Genomic DNA, 21800 nt, shown 5'->3' on the forward strand with positions numbered 1-21800 from the left:
CTCATTTCATATATATTGAAACAAGCGGGGCCCTTATTGACTTCAAAGAGTCTGTATCTTGTCGGGCAATGTCCCACCCTTCCAGCTGTTATTTTACTATACACATCTCAAGATTAATTTTTCCCTGTATGCAAATCGTCGACGCAGTAGATAGAAGGAAACGGGAAAGGATCTCACTTTCAAGCTGTTTCCGTTTATCTTCTTAAAGATCTACTTGCATTTATTGTTCATATTACTTTTTATTACATCAAATCGACCGAGAAAGGTGAAGTACAAAGGAAATGGAAAAGAACCTCAGTTTCAAGTTCTTTTCCGTTGATTTTCATTAGATATACTCGCATTTAGTGTTCACATAGCTTTTTATTACATCAAATCGACCAAGAAAGCTGAAGCACAATCATGGAGGTATTTTAGGGGAAGGGGGAGAGAGAGAGCACCGGCAGATATAATTTTTATTCTTTCATCAACAACTTCGGACTTTGTCACTTTGCCGGTGGCGGTGGCGGTGGCGATGGCCAAACGAAGACTCGCATAGGTGGTGGTGGAGACGGCGACTTGTAAGTTGGTGGTGGGGGTGGACTGTAAACTGGCGGCGGTGGTGGAGGAGACTTCTGCACTGGTGGTGGCGGAGGTGGGCTATATACGGGAGGTGGTGGGCTGTAGATTGGTGACGGCGGTGGTGGTGGTGGTGGAGACTTCTGCACAGGTGGTGGAGGTGGTGGGCTGTAAATTGGTGACGGCGGAGGTGGTTGTGGTGGAGACTTCTGCACTGGTGGTGGAGGAGGTGGGCTATACACGGGAGGTGGTGGGCTGTAGACTGGTGACGGCGGCGGTGGTGGTGGAGACTTCTTAACAGGTGGTGGCGGAGGTGGGCTATAGACGGGTGGTGGAGGACTGTACTCTGGCGGCGGAGGAGGTGGTGGTGGAGGTTCATAACCAGGAGATGGTGGCTCTGGGACGGGAGGCAGAATGGGCGGCAGAGGAGGAAGCCGAATGGGGGGGAGTTCAATACCTATCAACAGTCTTCTCCCATTTGCCCCCATTGCTAAAACGGCAAGCACCATGGCCAAGCATATTTCCTGCACGCCGGCGGCCATGGCTCTGCAGGAACGATCAAAATCTTTCGGTGATGTGCCATTCGCAAAATTCACATATTTATATGCATTCATATTTTGGAGTAAAGATTGTTGTACGAACGTAAAAAACGAAAAAAACCAAAAATGTTAGAATTTGCCTGAGTAGCTTCCTCGATTCATCGTTCTTAGGTGTAATTCAGAAGCAAACAACTGAGATCTTATCTACTGGCACCCAATTGGCCTCTATTTTGGATCCATTCATCAAAAAGTTAGGCCATCATTATTGGTTTTTCTGATACTGAGTTGTTCTTGTTCACATATGCGATCATGTTTGGTGAGGGCCTTTTCTATCCCGATGCTGTTTGTTTCCCGATTACTAGGCCCTACAACTTGGCCCTCAAATGTTTTCTATCGGCCGGCCGGGCGTCGCCGTGTACGTGATGGGGCCGCGAAGATTCGAGGCCCGAGTTGATATTTTTGCCCGAAAGTTAAAGCCAGCCAAATGCAAATGTTAGTGAATGGTGGCACGAGCTTGTAATACAGGCCAGCTGCATTTCTTTGGCTTAACGCATCCAAGAAAAGGGGGACGAGAGTGAGAATTTCAGAACCCAAAGTCTACGTCCTTTTTACTTTATGAGGGCGTTTGTCTTCCTGGGCCTCGCGATGAAAGATGATTTGAGACCTTAGATCCCAGGATATGAAGTCACCAAGAATAATTAAGTTCTTGATATGTTTTGCTGGATAGTGATCAACACGGTGCAATGTGACTTAAGCCTAAATGAGTTGCAATCTTCGATTGAATTGGCATTGAGAAACTGTAGCCCAAGGCCAATCTTAATGTGGCTAGGATTGGTGAACAATGTAAATTTGGCACCCTGAAAATTCAGGATTTAAATGGATACAGATGCACATATTCCGTTCTAGGCTAATTAGAGTCTACTACATCCATCCTAGCTAGGATTAAGCCCAGGGATTAGATTAGGAAATTAAGAACATGGTTTCATATTAGGTGATGCATTAAAGATTTTTTTTTTTTTTTGTGGTTCCTTGGGTTGATGCAAGTGGAGCCACTTGTTTGGAGTATTTGTCTCATTTCTATGACCTTTTTTTGTTTTCATTGCATGGATATTATTAGATTGACTAGGTATGTTGATGAAAAATTAAACAAATCAATGTCCAATAATTTATTTCGGCGAGCATTTTAGGAGTTACATGAGATCAATTTCGAAATATAGTTTGACCACTCCACCCCCCACCACCCTCCCCCGCCCCCAAATCTTCTAATTTTGGTTAGAAAAGTTACCCATTATAATTTATAAAAAATTCTTTTACCTCTTTAAGAGCTTTTGAAAATACAGTTTGGCTATATGAAATTTTATAAAAATATAATTCGACTCCATAAAAAAAAATCTATCTCCACCCCTTCTCGTGTCCAAGGACATGACATGGATGTATCTCATATGTAGAGGGTTTGTGTGTTTCCATAATTCAAGTGCAACCCTCCAGTGTCTTGGTATCAATGTCAGATGCTGCCATGTTGATCGCTTACAGAGGAAAAACTAATCCACTTGGCTGTCTTGGCACAGTGTGAAGTTGAACCGATGTTCTTCAAATGGGGGAATGTCCCCTTTTACTTTTTGTTTTTTCCTATTTTAAGGTTATAATTGTCATTTAAAAAAATTAATTTTTTTCCACTTTTACTATTGTGTAAGGTTAGGCCACATGTGACCACATATTTTGATATGGTTCTGATAGTTGAAACACATGTTCTAAGGACATGCGTGTGCTCCATGAACATTTGTTCCCGTTGCCAAATTGTATCGGAGATGAGATTTTGTGAAAGAAGGGGATGGAGTATTTGTGAAATTTTTTGTAAAGTAATGAGAATTTTAGATTTTTTCAATTTTTCACAATCCTTTTTTACCCTTCTTAAGTTGGTTTGAGATGCTCTTTGGTCCCAAGCTTATTAGTAAGACAAGGTAGGGCACCTAGTGAGTTGACCCATGTTGTGGTGTGGTGTGGTCTCTTTGATCCAGTTAACCTTGAAAATGGCTTGTTTTCCATGGGCTCATTGCCTAAGTGGGGGCCTTATCAGGCTCTATCATCTCCCAAGCTGGCAGCCAGCTGTGGTTGGGCCAAGCGGATGGCCACTCTATATATAGCTCTCTAGCTACTAATGCTCCTTTGGCATATGTTTTTAGTAAAAAGTTTTAAATTTTTAGCTATTCGGCTATATCTTGCATCCGGCAAAACTTAGAGCACAAAGAGAAAATAATCTACAATGCATCAATACTTAGTGTAACTAAACAGTCGTCAACAATAAAGTAGTGTTGTACACCTCAAATTCAAGTGCCTAATGTGCCCTTGGTCAAATTTGTTTTACAAGTTTCGGCAAATAGCCCTTCGACATATTTCATGCTAAGTATACCAAACTATAATGTTCATTCTAAGTTTCGAGTTCACAAATTTGAAATATTTTCGCACAACAACTCAACCTGGCTGTAGGAAAATGAGAAACTATGAAGTGAGAAATGAATTTAATGTTCTGTTCATGCCCCTTGAATAAAAATTGTTCGCTTTATTACATTTTGAATAAAAACAGTTGGTTTAATAGGCATGTTATATCCAACAAAATCAATTATTGTCTTGGAGGACACACTAAAGTTGCAAAAGCCGACTTATCTTTCAAAATTTAGTAAGGAAAGTCTTAAAGGTGCTAGAAACAGGAAGATAATTGTATATTCTCTAAGCACTTGCACACTGAAGAAGCAAAACTAATCATGATTCATTTACCAATATTGGTTAATTCAAATATATAAAGCTTGACATACATGATATGACTTATATATGGATTATGAAAAAACTTTCTTGTATCTCTTGAGAGTACAATATAAGTCCAAAACTAATGTTGTTGCTTTACAAATAACTAAGAGTTTAACATTTCTCCCAGAGTATGAATATGTGTTTGAAGATACTTATTCTATAATGTCAATTTGAATTTTTGAATCTAGTTTGCCTGGTTCACTTGAAAATATCATGTCATTCTTAAGGAGTATGATAGGAAGTTTACATACCAATCATAGCAAGGCAACATTTAAAATCATATTTATTTAAATAATTCTAACCCATAATACTCCTTTATCAATTGAGTATTCTAATATGTCAAAATCTATCATTTTCTATTGAGTTCTTAAAATTGTATTCATAGCCTTGTCACAAGTTGCAATTGAGGCCATGCACTCACATGAATTTATTAATTTAACTTGGTTGGATATATACTCATATAGATAGGCAATAAGGTATGCAAGAAAATTTAGATAACATTAAATAAATAGTATCTTACACAAGCTTATACGGAGTCTTAGGAAGGCACTCCAAAACTAAGTTTTGGAAACCAAGCATGTTCTCGGAAAGTTTGACTGCCATCAAAACTCGATTTGAAGAAAAGCCCGTTTTGAAAAAACTATGTTTGGTAAGAGGGGGTGACGAACCTAACCACCCCTAGGTCATTCATAAAACTTGGGTTTTAGTGTGTTATTCAAAAGAAGAAAACCATGAGTTTCCACAAAACTGGATTAGATGAGAGTGCAAACCAAGTGCTCCAGTAAACTTTACATGTATCAAAATGCAAGTCTTTGACTGCGGTTTTGTAAATAAATTAGCTCAATCCTAAAGGAAGATATAAGTTTTGAAACAACTTTTTGTCAATATAACATCATATATATACTTGCATTTATGTTTAAGCTTATTATGGATCATGTAAATATATCATGAATGTTACAATAGCCATTTATAGGCAAATTAATTTAAACAACCATTCCTAAATGGTTCAGAAATCTTTGTAGTTAATTTTTTATGTATTCCTACAAAACTAACAAAAATTTTAGCATTTTATATTTCACAAGTCTACATAGATATGTTTCTTGCTACAATATAACATACTAGTTCATTAAAAACATATGTCTACTTTTTTGTTTATTGTTATGTACTGGTTATGAAAATTAATGGTCCCCTTTTTGTAGCTGTTTTCAATTAACTTGGGTGGACATGAACATGTATTGTCGTATAAAGTAAACATGTTATTAAATATTATACATTTTCTTTCTTAAATACTTATATATATGTTATCAATTATCATTTTAGTGATCATTTTAGTTTCATGATTTAGACTTTTAGTTGTTAATCACGTAATCTTAATGACTATGCTTTGTGTGTTAGCATTTTAATTTAATAATTATGATAGACATGAATGATACTTCAAACTCGTTGTCAAAAACAAGGATCCTGGTTGGGATCATTGCATACTTATTGACAATAAAAGAAAAAGTGTTACGCATAGATATTGTAAGAAGAAAATGTCTAGCGGTGTTAACAAGATGAAGCATCATCTTGCACATATAAAAGGTGAAGTTGAACTTTGCAGCAACGTTGAACTAAACATTAAAATAGAAATCATTCATTATATCATGGGGCTTAGCACTTTAAAAACTGAGAAGAAATGACAACATGTGATTTAAGTTTCAATGAAGATTATGAACATGCCAAAATAAGGCTATCGAAGTTGACAAGAGGAGGTATGTATAATTTTGCTGTCAATATGCAGCCTAAATTTACAAACTTGAGACAACTGAATTTAGAAGAAAAAATTGACAAGCAAACACAACAAAGAATGTGTGCAGATATTTTCAAGGTTTTTTATCATGCCGCAATTTCATTTAATACAATTAGTTCACCTTATTTACAATGAAATGATACAAGTTAATAGGTGAATTTGGGCCTAATGTGAAACCCCTTACAAGGAAAGAGCTTGTTGGAAAATTGTTAGATAATGAAATGAAGAATATTAAAACATCGATATATCTAAAAGAATCATGGAGCTCAACCAGTTGTACTATAACGGCTGATGGCTAGAAGAACAATAAAAGTCAAATATTGATCAATTTTTAGGTTTACTATCCAAGAGGGGTATACTTTTTAAGGTCAATTGATGCTTCTAATATTGTCAAAGATGCAAGAATTATATTTATGATGATGAAACAAGTTGTAGTAAAAGTTGGCAAGGAGAATGTGGTACACATAACTATTACTTACCATTAATTTTTTCTCTTATAACTATAACAATTTAATTTTGGATGTATAAACTCATAAAGTTTACTGTTTATGTATAAACTCATAAAGTTTACTGTTTACCATCATTTTAGGTTGTCACTAATAATGCTACCAATTTTGTTGTCGTAGAAAGATTATTAGAAAAAAAAAATATGACTTATTTTGGATGTCATGAATTGTTCATTGTTTAGATCTGATTATTGAAGATATTGGGAAGATGATGAATTAATGAATTGTATATCTAAAGAAACAACAATAACAAAGTTTATATACAACCATACATTATTGTTGCATATGATGAAAAATAGTGTCACCAACAATAAAGAGATATTGAGGCTAGTGGAGACAAGGTTTGCAACTAACTTTATTTTGCTTCAAAGTTTGTTGGAAGACAAAAATGGCTTGAGAAAAATGTTTGTATCTGATAAGTGAACTACTTCAAAATTCTATAAGTTGGAAGAAGGGAAAGAAGTTGAGAATATCATCTGGAATCCATTCTTTCATAAAAGCAGTAGTTGTCTTAGTGAAGACAATATAGTCTTTGCTTCAAGTGTTAAGAATGGTTGATAATCAACCCACAATGGGTTATATATATGAAGCAATGGATCGGCTAAAATGAAAATAAAAGAAATTTAAGGTGGTGACGAGATGAAATATAAATTTTATTATGACATAGTTGATAAAAGAAGGGAAGGCCAACTACACCACTCTCTTCATTCTATGGAATACTTTTTAAATCCAGCATTTAAATATTCTTCTAATTTTTCAACAGTAAATTATAGTCTTATGTTGTGTTTATGTTGTCATAATATTTAATAATTCACATGAATTTTGCTTTTCCTTCTATTTATTTGTAGCATCCTGATGTTAGGTGTAGACTAAAAGAATGCATCATGCACTTAGAGTCAGACACTCAAAAGGTAGAGGATGAGACATTACAAGTTTGTTTTTTATTTTTACATACTAATAGGCAAAGTTCAACCTTGAAACTCATTTGTATATTATGTAAATGTGTTATTGTTTATTTTATCTTAATTTTTAATATTCTTGTTATAGATTAAGGATTTCACACATGCTAAATCAGATTTCATACTCATTTGGCGATAAAGACTAGACAAAAGGAAATACCAGGTGCCCTTTTATAACTTTTAGAAGTCGCTTTTTGTTGTTTAAATTTTTTTTTCAAAGTATACAATTCATGATGTATACAATATCTTAATTTGTCCTATAGCAATATGGTGGAAAGAACATGGATCTTGTGCACCAGAACTACAAAAAATTGCAGTACGAATTCTTAGTCAAACATGTTCTTCAAGTGGTTGTGTTCATAATTGAAGCACATTTGAGCAAATTCATACGAAAAGGTGCAATAGACCACAACAGAAAAGGTTGAATAACTTGGTATATGTACATTATAACTTAAGACTAAAGTATAAACAACTTTTGAGTATACAAAATCTCAGTCCTATCTCATTGGATAATATTTTTATTGAGAATAATCTCATTGATGATTGGATAGAAAAACCAAAAAAATGGTGTTAAAGATGAAGTTTGTATCCTACTGAAGTTTGATGAATTTAGTTTTGTAGTTTACCTTTGGATATTTATCATTTGTTTTATTTTTTATTTTTATTTTTAAATGTAAGGTGAACAAGAAGATACATAAATTAATTTGCTAAGGTGCAATGTAAAAATCGAAGATGAAGGGGCAAGTTCAAAACAAGCAAATGAAGAGAATGAGAAAGATGACTCCAACTATGTGGATTTGTTTTTGTTGGATGATGATAGTTATGATGATGCTGATAGCAACGAAGTGGCTGATGATGATGGGAAAATCTCTAATTTTTTAGTACACATATATACAAATGTACTGACTATACATTTATGGGATCATGATAGATTCAACAGTTAATTGTTTTGCTTTTTTCAAAATCGCTGATGTGTTTTTTTGTTCATATTAGAAAATATGGATATGTATAGATGTCAAGTGTCCATAAATTATATAAAGACAAATGTCGTATATTCTTTTTGAGTGGAATGATGTTTTTTGCATATTACCATTTGAGTAATTGTTTTTGTAAGCTAATCAGTTAAATGAACATGATATGGCGCACAAACATATGAAATGGTAAATTCATTTTTGTTACATTTTTTTCCTTTTTGTTTGTTTGTCATTAATGTGACAATGAGACAATGTGACAACTTTAAATTTATACATAAGTTGTGAAAAGATATTTGTTGCTTATAGCTGAAATTTATAATTATATATGCATTATGTAGTTGATTGTTGAGGTTTGATATGTAGTAAATATGTTCAATGTCATCAATATGCAGTAAAAATATATTAAAAAAATTCATGACCTAACCAAAGACTTGGTCATCTGCCGATCCGAGTTCGAGTCATGGTTTTGCCAACTATTCATTTTGCGGCATTAATTGGGCCCCTAAATGATGTTGCTAACCTTCAAATTTGGGTAGCCACTGAATTGTATAGTGAAAGTCAGAGAAGGGACGGTATGAGGAGAATTTATATCAACATTGTTAACGTTAAAGAGACCAGGACATGGAAGATGGCAGGTATGAATTACTTTGGTGATGATACCCTTGGCATGGCTGTTCTGATTCCAGCAAGAGTGAAGATTTTTTAGGCTGAGTTGGCTGTCTTAGCTCACATACTTAGGTTTCATAAATGTTATGGAGACATGGTGCTTGTAACCTCCTTGTATGTTCAATTTGTTAGAAGATCTAAGCAGATCATTGAAGGTTGTAGGCTATGACTTGAGTGGTGCAATGGGATAAAATGGCCATTAGAGAGAATTACTATTGACAGAGGTCTCCCTGCCTCTCAGCTTGGCTCATTTGTGAGTGACTACTTGAACGTAATTGATGATGTTTCCGTAAATTTTGCTAATGGGTGACTTGATTTTTGCTTTTTTGGGTATGGGTTTTTGGTGGCTTGTACGTATGTAAAGGGCGGAGTCAGCTCTTTAGTTGCCATCACATTTTTGCGAAGCTCTTCTAATTTATCTCAAATCTTTCATTTGCTGTATACACCATTTTCTGTTTTAATAAAGGCAGGGGACATATTCCCCAATAGTAATTTACTTCAAGGTGATGACTATTTTTATCATCTAGTATTAGTTCACACATTTTTCTTCTTGCTTTCCTTTCAACCCATCCATTTCCTTAAGATGGATGGTCTTGGTTAGATGGTTGGGTGACTCGATAGCATATATATATATATATATATATATATATATATATATATATATATATATATATATATATAGCTGGTGTTGGTAACTGGATTAATTACCATGTGAATACTCTAAGAATCTGCCCTTAAGATTGGGGCATATTGATAGAAGACTGAGTTAAAGCACTCACATAGTGTTGCAATTGCTAATCAGCCCCTAAAAGTATAAAAAATATTAGCAACAGCGATGTTCTTATGTGTTATGTAATATATTATTTTAACTTGAGTTTTCAAAGTCACATAATTTCAAAATTGTTCATTGTGCATACTTATTAAGCGTGGCCGACAACCTTCTTAGAAGCACTTAGAAACACCACTTAAATGAATGGAAGGGCGACCATTACTAGTTAACTTTAGAAATTGTCTCTTATAATCTGACCTTAGACAGAATATTTTCATTTCATTGTGTTCTTAGAGCATTAGGCTTTTAATTATGAGTTGTATTTAGTAATTTTATTCATTTAAACTTGTAATAGGTCATTGGATGATTTTATTTTTGTACTTGTAACAATAAAGAGAATTAGTTCTTGTGTCAAAAAGTTTAGATTTTAATTCTATTTTCTTAGATAGACTAGGACCACTACTGAGGAACAACAAGTTATTATTTATCAATTTAATTTGATGTATGTTAAACAATACTAGAAAAAAACTGATGATTTAGCGATGGCTAAAAAACGTTGGTAAAAGATGGCTATGCATCGGTAAACGTTTTACCGACGTTTGAGGCAATCGACGTTGAAAATAAAGTTGGTGAAAACTATCACTGATATTCAAGCACACATGTCGGTGTAGAATTCTGCGCCGACGCATCATGTGCTTAGGCAAATAAAATTATTATGGACCTTTGTGGTCGTCAATAATAAAATATCCATCGACACATGGCATGTGTCAGTAAAACTTTTACCAACACATTTTTGGCATCTATAAACCTTTTTATCAACATACAGTGGACGTCGGTAATATATTTATGGATGTCAGTGAAGATTTGTTAATTTCTTTTTATTGACCCATATTCATGTTACATTTATATCAAACATATATAGCTGCAGTGAAACTGAAAAAAAAAAACCATAAAATAGAAACAACAAGAAGATAGAGAAGACATGAACCAAACAAAATAAACAATATGAAACAACAAGAAGATAGAGAAGACATTAACCAAATATAATAAACGACAAGAAACAACAAGAAGATAGAGAAGACATGAACTAGGCAGGAATGCAGAAACACAAAACTTGACTTAAAGATGCAAAAACCTAAAATCATTACCCTAAAACAATATCATAACCTAAAATCATTTACAAATAAAAAAAAAACTTAACATTAAGCTCAACCAACCTACCTTTTTATCATTTAGACATAAAAAATTGTTTAAGAACACCTGCAATTTCCCAAAAACTTTAGTAAACACTAGTGGAAAGAAGGAGCAAAAAGAAAAATATGGAAGATGAAGAAAGGAGAAGAATGGCTCAAGCAGAGGTTTAGTGAGGGAAGTTTTGCGGCAACTTTTACCGATGTTTTACATGTGTCAGTGAAGGATACTTTTAAAGCATGACCAGGTAAAAATTTACTGATGTTGGAACAATGGTAAAAATGACATGTTTAGCGACGTTTTCGAGCTGAACATCGGTAAAAGTTCAACTTCAAATGACATCCTAACCGCATGGCACAGATGCGTTTTTGAGACATCAATAAAAGTGACATGTTTATCAACGCTTTTGAACGGGACGTCGGTAAAAGTTTAGCTTCAACAACATCCTCGTGGCAAGCATCAGTGAAGGGAACTTGCACTGACATCTAGATCTGGATGTCAGTAGAAATTAAATCTTCACCGACATTTAAAGCCAGATGTGGGTAACATCCAATTTTTTTACGCACCGGTGAATCCATTTTTTTTTGTAGTGTATCAACATAAAATAGTTAATGACCAAAAAAGTACTTCAGTTGGCAATATGGATGATAAAATGCAAACTATATACACAAAGTTCTTTAAATGCCTAAGCTGAAGATATTTGAAGACCGATAGGCCATGAATGCGTCCTAATCAACTTTTTGATTATTTATTTCTTTAAATTCAAGTACAAGTTGTATCCACCAGTTGAAAAAGAGTCCCCTTTATGCATGGAACTTTATAAATCATGCATCAATTAAATTGATCTTGTAATTCATCTATCAGGTAGGTAAATGAAAGGAACATTGTAGTACAGAAATCCCTCTCCATTAATTTTTTTGTCTCCCTCTTTCCTTCTTCTTTTACATAACTATTTTTTCACACTCCTTTTAGTGAATTTTTTTCACCTTACTTTTAGTGAATTTTAATACGCAGTGGCTAGTTACATACGGACTTGTGTCCGCAACTGCCACTGCTACCAGAGTCTCACAAAATTTCTTGATGTACACGTTAGTCGCTTAACTAGTTGCTCATTTGTATAATGCTCCAAGACTTTTTCAGTCATTGGGCTAAAATTTGTGGCTTTTTAGAAACATTTCTAACGAAGAGGAAACGGAAACAATTTAAAATATGATCGGTTTTTCGCGTCCTTAAAACGCATATTTTAGGATAAAAAGAATGGTTCGTAAAAGATATAGAAAAAAAAAACAAAAAAACAAAAGGAAAAATATGAGAGAGAGAGAGGACTGGGCTGGCTTGGCAAAAACCGAACTCATAGCGCGGACCATGCCCATTCCTCTTCTGGAGTTGCAGGCGCCAGCCGTGATCACTCTCCAGAATGTGGAGCAGCCAGTTGATGATTTGTAGGACGGGATCGACGATGATGCGGCTTACCATCGATCTGGCTACATGCTCCTCAACCCTGTCGAGCATCGCTGGCCGGAGAATAGGGAACAACGGCGACCGGCAGCTGCAATCCTTTTCGTGCTGTTGGTCGCCACTGAGCCTCCGACCTTCCACCAACTTCCCCGTACAAGGTACTTTTCTGCGTCTCCTTCAAACTCTACTGTTCTCACAGTAGAAGACAGAGAAAGAGAGAGAGGGGGGTTTAAATTCAGTCGTACCATCAATGCTTCAACCATATCTCCGGGATTCATCTGCAACGTCAACGAAACTGTGCGACCAATAATTAAAAATGCAAAATTTTAAGCTTCTTAAAGAAAGTCTTAATCGCTCCGGATCTAACACATTTTGGCACTGACATCAATCGGCTTGTCGAAAATGGGGAGAAAACTTCATAGTTTGTGATATTTCAAAAATCTCCGGTGACTTTGTAATTAGGTCCTAATCTGCAAAACTGATCACGTTCATATGGTTAATCTAATCTTTGAAAAGATCTGGTTCCTAATGCAGTCTCGCAGAAATTCAGCAAGCGAGAATACAAGAGTTGCAACTTTCGTGATTCATCTGGTTGTGTTCTTCATCATTTTGTTTGCGTGTGCTCTTCTTGTGAGGTGGTGCTACAGTGATTTATAAGTGAAATTCCAATATTGTCCGCTTAATTTGGCGGTTCGCGTTTGATACAGCCACTTTGCAATTGAATCGCATGTGGAAGTGGCAAGTGGCGCGGAAGTACCACGCGTGGCGTTCCGTTTCCTGGTCACGCGTCCTTCTGGTCTCTTCCACCACCACGACGCCGTTTCCTCCGACTTCTTTCTTCCTCTGGTTGGGGATGCGAAGGGCGACGACGTCCACGGGGGGCGAGAACCAGCGAAAAGAGATGGGGGAAGGCGAGGAACACAAGACAAGGGACGACCCGAAAATTGAAATCCAGGTTTCCTCCCTTCCCTTGATCGCTTACCCACTTCTCTTTCTTTACATTTCTCATTCTCTCCTTTGCCTCCTCTCTGCGAACGTACATTTGGATTAGTTGTTTTTTAGTTTCACCCTTCCATCTGAAACTTCCGTAAATTTATCACCGGAGTTGCATGAAGTGGACGAACGTTCGAAGGGTTGGTGGGTGGTCCGAAATTTTGCGTTTGAAATCGCAGAATGGAACCACGTAAAAGCTGTAGTTCATCTAATAGTGAAATATGAACTGATTCTCTTGCATTAGGATAGGATTTCTGCATATTTTAGAACCTGTCCATTCAATAGAACAAGGTGTCAGTTATCCCATTTCCATCTGAATAGCATCTTCTGTGAAGATATGTTGCAACCAAACATGTCAAGCGGAATATATAAGAGTGGCAAGTTTATCTGCTGTTGAAGCATGTGGAAAATGGCGAGGAGAAAACGGACGAAGCGGAGAAGACAGAGCAAAAAACAGAGCAAGGCAGAAAGGAAGTCAATGCACTGCAATGTTTCTATGTTCGGCTTCTCATTTTCTCACTTGCAGAAAACATTCAGAAATACATTAGGAGTAAAACAATAAGTAGTATCCGCCATCCAACTGAAACCAATTCTTGTTGAGTAGATATTGCTAGAATGTTTTAGAAGGCTCTCAGGAAGATACGTTGATGATTCGAGTACAGTGTACAAGTGCATTCAACAAAATAAGACTTGCTCCTCTTGCAAAATAGAATGAGGATGATACCGATATTCTTTTTTGAAAACAAAGGTTGGGGATGGCGCCAATACTGTGACATGATATTAGCTATGGAGGTCCGGAGCATGTCCTGGTAAAACGCACTGCTTTTTCTGAAATGTCTGGCGAAGAAGGTTCCTAAATGGGAATTTGTAAAGTTAGGAAGGACTCTGTAAGACTGTAAGTGATGTGGAGAAATTATATTCCTTTGTTGTTTATGGAAGTCCTTTTGATTTTGTAATTTCCACATTGACTTGTAACGGGACTTTGTCCTGGGCATTTCAATTCGCAGGAAAGAGGAGAGATCTTCTTCTTCTACAGGCCCAAGGTTGGGCGAGAAGAAGCGCACAGTGCAGGCAACGTGCAGCGGCTGTACATTGTGCTGCGGCCAGAGTCCGGTGACCGAGCAGTTGAAAAGAAGCAGGAGTCCAAATCTGGAAAAGTAGGGAGAAAAGCTCAGGATGACAAGGGTGATGAAGATGGCAAGGGCGGCGCAGAGGGAGGTCGTGGTGAGGAGGTAAAAGTAGCTCTCGTTATCATTCCATTTTCACAATGTTGGTGCAGACAAAATCGCTATCAAAAAATTGACTTGCTGTGCTATGTCATACTAAGTGCGCTCACTGCTGTTTCTGTTTCCTGTGTGATAATCCTTTTGTTTAGAAGTAACCGTCTATATTTTTCATGTTCTAACTTCTCAGGATCTAGCCGTCCTCTTTAATTTCCTCATATTTTCTGTTTGTGGAGCTATATTCTGAATATTTTTGGATTGTGTCGGTTTGCTGATGGTCTATGTTTGAACTTGATGAAGGAGGTGAACATCGAGCGAGAAACTTTGCTAAGGTTCATGGTGTTGGGCAGAAAGAGCCTTCCTGATCCAGGCAAGAGAAGCACACCATACTGGGGCTTCGTGGAATTGGTGTCAACCAAAGTTGATGATATTAAAGAAGCTCTGAGAGGAGGTAAAGATTTCTCTTTAGCTGTTACTTGATCATGTTAACGCCAGGAGCATGGCGTCACCGAGCTTTGGCTTTATGGCTTTACTGAAGATTGCATTAATTTGTCGAATGTGCAAAGTGAGCCAACCCACGACCAATATCTTGTTTAGCACCAATTTACTCAGTTCAACTGAATGACTCGATGAGATCGAACGAGCATAATAATGTTCAGAGTTCAGTAGGTTGTTGAAACAACATCAAGTCTCCCTTCTGTGCAGCTTTATTTAATAATTAAGAGGAATGGAAGTGTGGTTCTGGTGGTGTTTCACCTAGTTCATCATTCGTCTTATGAATACTGTATAGCCATAATTACACCATGCATCTATATGAAGTGTAATTCTAGTGAACTGGTTCGATCTGTTTCATATAATTAACAGATTTGCCTGTGAAATAGATATCTGATTCTTCTGCAATTCGATATGATTCTCAAACTTGGCATTTCAATTTTGCAGAGAAATATGAGACTTCTACAAGGGGCCACCGAACTAAGCCTTCAGCTAGAGCACTCGCAAAGGGTGTGTACCGCATTCTGAAGCATGTATCAGGCCGGAGGAACCATACCCACTTGGTGTACAAGCTCGAGTGCCCGACACCCGACAAACCAAACGAGCCACAAGAATCCCTCAACATTGAAAACGAAGCCTCGTTTATCATACAGATAAAGAACCCAACCAAGCCTGCACCACCCAATGTTGGGATCCAGAACAAGAGGAAGGCCACCTTTCCTGCTCAATTGGAAGCACAGCTTGGTTCAAAGCGGTTCGGCCCGGCCGACCCGCCGGACTTCTTGAACTATGAGGGATGCGAGTTCTTACTGATCGCTGCGTCAGACCACATTGAAGAGGAGCTGGGATTGGAGCTGAGAGGTGAGGAAAGGTGCGCGCCATCTTCTCTTGACCTGATCAACATCTTTGGAGAAACTGCATCCCCCAAACCCCTCTTCGAAGGAACGTGGGCCTAGCTAGCTTTGCTCCTGCAATGTGTACCCTTTTGTTTCTATCCTTGTGTAGAGCTGTCCCATGGGGTTGGTACTGCTAAGCTTGGCCACACTAGACTAGGTAATGATCAGTACTCTTTTATCTTGGGAATTTTGTTTGTAGATAGCCCCAAGCATGAAGGCAGTTTTGGTTGCTCTTTATCTTTGGAGGGAGTTTTGTTTGTAAATATATAAGCTAATGCTCAGGTGGATAGTTGTTTCTGTGCACGACTCATAGTTAAAAACTTAGTGTGTTCCATTTTGGGGTGTGGGCAGAGCTTTCAACCATTATATTGGTATGTTAAGTGGTGTTTGATATCGTTCAGATTTCTGAAAGGAAAAAACTGAATTTATATGAATGTGGGACATTTGCAAGTGTTGTTAAATATTCTTAGGTTGTCGCGTTAAAAATTTGATTGGGTTTATCATCTTGTTGGACTTCATCTGTACCTGTTTTAACATGGTGCCTTGGCATTCGTGTTCATCCCAAAATATTTGACGCTCTTGGGTGTCTTCTTGCTGCTCTTATCATTGCTCTTTAAGAGCTTGCAATTGAGATGTTCCTGGAAATGAGCCCAACTGCAAGGTTGCTAGAAGGGGATGAACTACGAAAGGTTGCTAGAAGGGGATGAACTACGAACTCGGCTAGAAAGGTTGCTAATTCATCTCTTTGAAAACCTGGGGATGCAAGACATATTTGGAAATAAATTGATGAAAAATTAAAATGAGCCGGCTGGGTTTCTTGTGTATTGTATGGTTACAAAATGTGGCTAATCAATTCCCGTTGTAAAATGCATAATTTCAGTTTTTAATGTTGCAAAATATGAAAAAAAAAAAAAAAATCGGCCTGGTTGATTCCAATTCCTCATATAACTTATGCATAAACGATTTAAGTGGCGTCCATGCCTGAACTCGAGGAAGAAATCAAAGGTGCTTCCCGGAAGTTTGTTTCATTGTTTCTGATGAGCAAAGCAAAGTTGTTGTATGGCGTTGCCATATGGTTAAAATTGTTAAGTTATGAGGCTCTCAGCAATTAAGTTCGGCCTAGCCACTAATTCTGAATTTATTAGCAGGCTGTTTTGGATCAAGAGTCTAGAAGGTTCTCACCTTATGCGAAGACAGCTAAGTGGTTACGTTTTAACAGAATTGGTTTTATATTCTGATTTTTTCTGTTTTTCATTATAATTCATTATTCTTGTATCGATGCTCCATAAAAGGGTGTTCATAGCCCTCAACTGTCGTGTGAAGAATACATCTCACCTCTTTCTGTGCGTTTCTTTTTTCTCTACTTTGTTCTGCTCTACTCTGTTCTGCCCCATTGCAGTTTCTTCACATGGTATCAGAGAATTGATCCATGGCAAACGCACAAATGCCTCCTGTCCAACCAATTTCTGAGGCTGCAACAGAAATCAATTCTGTCGATTTCTCAAGCCCCTTTTTCCTGCATCACTCGGACAACCCTGGGACTGTATTGGTCTCTCAACTTCTGACGGGTGAGAACTATGCAACTTGGAGCCGTGCAATGCTCATGGCTCTCTCAGCCAAGAACAAGACCTCGTTTGTAGATGGCAGTCTTCCTCAACCGAAAACCATGGCACCTGAGTATTGTCTGTGGAATCGCTGCAATCACATGGTACTTTCCTGGCTCTTAAATTCCATTTCTCCTGATCTTATGCACAGTGTTATATATGCCTCAACGGCAGTAGAAGTCTGGAACGACCTCAAAGAAAGATTCACCCAAAGCACTGCTCCCAGAAAATACTAAATCAAATCTGCCATCTGTCGACTGAATCAGGAATCTATGACTGTTGCTGTCTACTATACCAAGTTGAAAGCATTGTGGGACGAGCTGGACTCTTATGATATTTTACCTAACTGTTCATGTGGTGCTCTGAGTAAAATATTTGTCAAGCAGCAAGAAGACAAAGTCATTCAGTTTCTCATGGGTCTGAATGACTCCTACAACACAATCTGTGGTCAGATCATTTTAATCGACCCTCTGCCATCAATCTCTAAAGTTTACTCACTGGTTCTCCAAGAGGAGAAGCAGCGTGAAGCGAGAAACTCCTTCAATCCTGTCGAACATGTGAGCTTGTTGTCAAATTCAGACAATAGATCAATGAGAAGCAAAGGGATCAGGAAGAACCAATACTTGTGCACATACTGTCACATCTCTGGACACACAAGAGACCGTTGCTTCAAATTAGTGGGCTATCCCACTAACCCAAAAGGAACAAAGCTGAGGGATGACAAGGGTGCGACTGCGAACAACGTTGTTGTTGATTCAGAAAAGAACGGTGGATATGGTACTGCATCCAATGTTGCTGGTTCATCTCAAATTGGCATTGAAGCTGCCAAAGAGCCTGCCCAATCACTGCCTATGGATGAGTGTCTCAAAATTAGGCAACTCCTGAAAGACAATTTTCTACCTCAAGTAAACTTTGCAGGTATGTCTCTTCATCAAACCAATTCTTGGATCGTTGATAGTGGTGCAACCGACCACGTCATCTTCGTTAGAACTGATGTCCAACGTCACTCCTTTGACTACTCTGTTTCCTATTCGATTACCTAATGATAAAATCACCTTTGCAACTCATATAGGTCAGGCTGTCCTTTCGCCCAGTTTAACACTTGATAATGTTTATTTCTTGCCTCACTTCAAATTCAATCTAATTTCTGTAAACAAACTTGTCAAACAGCTTGATTGCCTTATTACCTTCTCTGGTGAGTGTTGTTTTTTGCAGGACCAGAACTCCATGATGAAGACTGGTCTGGGTGACTTGCGGAATGGACTGTATGTTGCAAATTTCCTCAACAACTCCTTGAACTCTATGGCCTTCCATAGTAGTAGGTTCATCTCACCAGAAACGTGGCACATAAGGCTAGGACACCCGTCAATATCCAAAGGCCATCCCTTCTTGAAATGTGACTCTGGTATTGAGAAGTTGAACAAGCATTGTGACACTTGTAAACTGGCAAAACAGACCAGATTACCTTTTAACTCAAGTGAAACTGTTTCTACAGCCATCTTTGAACTTGTCCATTGCGATATTTGGGGTCCATACACTGAAGCATCACACTCTGGTGCAAAATACTTTCTGACTTTGGTTGATGATTTCTCCCGTGCTGTGTGGGTCTTCCTTATGAAACACAAAAGTGAGACTTCCTATCATCTGAAAAATTTTATAAACTTGAGCAAAAATCAGTTCAGCGCCAATATACTGAAAATCAGATCAGACAATGGCATTGAATTTTTTTCTGAAAATCTGAAAATTTTCTTACTTGAAAAGGGGATTGAACATCATCATTCATGTGTTTATACCCCTCAACAGAACGGTGTTGTCGAAAGGAAACATTGACACATTCTTGATGTTGCGCGAGCACTAAAATTCCAATCAAGTGTTCCGCTAATCTTCTGGGATGAGTGTGTTCTCACAGCAGTATACTTAATAAATAGAACACCATCCCTGTTACTGCAGAACAAAACACCATATGAAATCTTAATGGGAAAGAAACCAGAATATTCACACCTCAGATCTTTTAGTTGTCTTTGCTATGCAACTAACATTTATCCCAAATCCAAGTTTGATCCGAGAGCCATCCGATGCATTTTCTTGGGCTATCCTCAGGGACAAAAAGCCTACAAGGTGTGTGATTTGCAAACCAAAAGAGTTTTCACTAGTCGTGATGTTATATTTTATGAAAATATATTCTCATTTAAACTTGTTGCAAAACCACAAGTATCACTTCCACTGCCTCTTACAGATGATCACATGGAGACAATTGATGGTCGTTTAGACACCAATAACCCAAGGGCCCAACCACCTCAGTTTGACACAACTTTCCCTTCATCAGAATCACATTCTCAATCACAAAACCAAAACCATCATAATATCGACTCCATCGAAAACCCTCAAGCTGTGGGAACTGAAACTGAACCTGAACCAAACTCATTAACTCATCCTAATACTGCCCAACCTTGTGAACTGAGACGCTCCACCAGGCTACGCAGACAATCAGTACTCTTGAGAGATTTTTACTGCAATGCAACTGTCCTAAAGTCACTCAACCAATCTTCATCTGGAAATCGGTCCAGCACAAGGTATCCTCTCTCCAACTCATTATCTTTCTCTAATTTCTCTGATTGTCATACTGCCTACCTTTTAAATATCTCTCGCTACACCGAACCTTCATCCTACAGTCAAGCAATACAGGACTCTAGGTGGACAGATGCTATGCGAGATGAACTAAAAGCATTGGAGAGCAACAATACCTGGACACTCACTCAACTGCCAGAAGGTGCCAAACCGATTCCCTGCAAATGGATATATCGCATCAAATATAAATCAAATGGAGAAATAGAGCGATTCAAGGCCAGATTAGTGGCAAAGGGCTTTGCACAGATTGAAGGAATTGATTACGATGAAACATACGCTCCTGTAGCAAAATTGACAACTGTACGATGCCTGCTATCAGTAGCTGCAAAGAGAAATTGGCTGCTTCATCAAATGGATGTATACAACGCTTTTTTAAATGGAGATCTTGAAGAAGATATATACATGATGTTGCCGCCAGGGTATGGCAGCAAAAAGGAAAATAGAATTTGCAAACTGAACAAGTCCATCTATGGACTCAAACAAGCTCCCCGCAACTGGTTTGCCAAATTCTCTTCAGCCATTGCCACATATGGCTTCAAGCAATCGAAAAGTGATTATTCGCTGTTCACATTGCATCAAAGGTCAGTGTTCTTAGCTGTGCTGGTATATGTAGATGACTTAATCATTGCAGGAAATGATCAAGGAAGAATTGATGACTTCAAGAATTATTTAAACCAACAATTTCGTATGAAAGACTTGGGTACCCTTAAATACTTCCTAGGATTGGAACTGTCTCGCTCCAAGCAGGGAATCTTCCTTTCACAAAGAAAATACACATGCGACATTTTAGATGAAGCTGGATTGATCAATGCTAAGCCAACTGATATACCAATGCAGTTCAAACAGAACCTGTCAGCAAGCTGTGGAGAACCCCTAAAAGATGGCTCAACATTTAGAAGATTGGTTGGGCGTTTGATCTACCTGACCATTACCAGGCCCGACATCATGTTTGCTGTACACTCACTCAGTCGTCATATGCAAAATCCCACCACAGTTCATTTCAACTCAGTACTCAAGGTCTTAGGCTACCTCAAGAACAGTCCTGGACAAGGTCTTCTTTTCTCAAGCAATGACAATGATCAGATAATTGCTTATTGCGATGCTGATTGGGCAGCATGCAAAGACACTCGTCGATCCATTACTGGGTATTGTGTCTTCCTGGGCCAAAGTCTTGTCTCATGGAAGACCAAAAAACAGCACACCATCTCAAGGTCATGAAGCTGAATACAGGTCTCTAGCCAATGTGTGTTGTGAAGTTCTGTGGTTAAAAAATCTTCTGTCAGACCTAAAAGTTACACAATCTTCTCCAGTCTCGCTAATGTGTGACAATAAATCAGCCATACAAATGGCAGCCAATCCTGTGCATCACGAAAGGACCAAACATGTTGAGTTGGACTGTCACTTAGTCTGTGACTTGGTGAAAAACAAAACTGTAGCAACCAAATATATACCTTCTAACTTGCAAGTGGCAGATTTATTTACCAAGGCTCTCCCAAAGGACAGATTCATGTTTCTAAGAGGCAAACTGGGCATGAGCAATCTCCATGCACCAGTTTGAAGGGGGTGTGTTAAGTTATGAGGCTCTCAGCAATTAAGTTCAGCCTAGCCACTAATTCTGAATTTATTAGCAGGCTGTTTTGGATCAAGAGTCTAGAAGGTTCTCACCTTATGCGAAGACAGCTAAGTGGTTACGTTTTAACAGAATTGGTTTTATATTCTGATTTTTTCTGTTTTTCATTATAATTCATTATTC

General features: G+C 37.8%; 2 protein-coding genes across 4 annotated transcripts; one reads left to right on the forward strand and one right to left on the reverse strand.

Annotated features, from left to right (window-relative positions):
• Positions 1–271: 271 nt before the first annotated feature.
• On the reverse strand, positions 272–1143 carry LOC116267027 (extensin-like). Its single transcript, XM_031648575.2, has one exon. It carries the CDS (start codon positions 1095–1097, stop codon positions 483–485), a length of 615 nt encoding a protein of 204 aa, XP_031504435.2. The 5' UTR covers positions 1098–1143; the 3' UTR covers positions 272–482.
• Positions 1144–12117: 10974 nt separating this feature from the next.
• Positions 12118–21800, forward strand: LOC116267195 (uncharacterized). Of its 3 annotated transcripts, none has more exons than XR_007575180.1 (6): positions 12118–12369; positions 12919–13166; positions 14212–14436; positions 14728–14878; positions 15367–15972; positions 21679–21800. XR_007575180.1 is itself a non-coding variant. In XM_031648801.2 (5 exons), the coding sequence occupies exons 1-5, from the start codon at positions 12171–12173 to the stop codon at positions 15873–15875; spliced, it is 1332 nt and encodes a 443-aa protein (XP_031504661.2). In that variant the 5' UTR covers positions 12118–12170; the 3' UTR covers positions 15876–16052. The 3 variants fall into 3 exon arrangements, 1 of the variants encoding a protein (XP_031504661.2); XR_007575181.1 differs by lacking the exon at positions 21679–21800 and adding an exon at positions 16964–17073; XM_031648801.2 differs by lacking the exon at positions 21679–21800 and having other exon boundaries at positions 15367–16052.

Source organism: Nymphaea colorata, chromosome 13 (assembly GCF_008831285.2).
Source record: "Nymphaea colorata isolate Beijing-Zhang1983 chromosome 13, ASM883128v2, whole genome shotgun sequence".
Classification (NCBI taxonomy): Eukaryota; Viridiplantae; Streptophyta; class Magnoliopsida; order Nymphaeales; family Nymphaeaceae; genus Nymphaea; species Nymphaea colorata.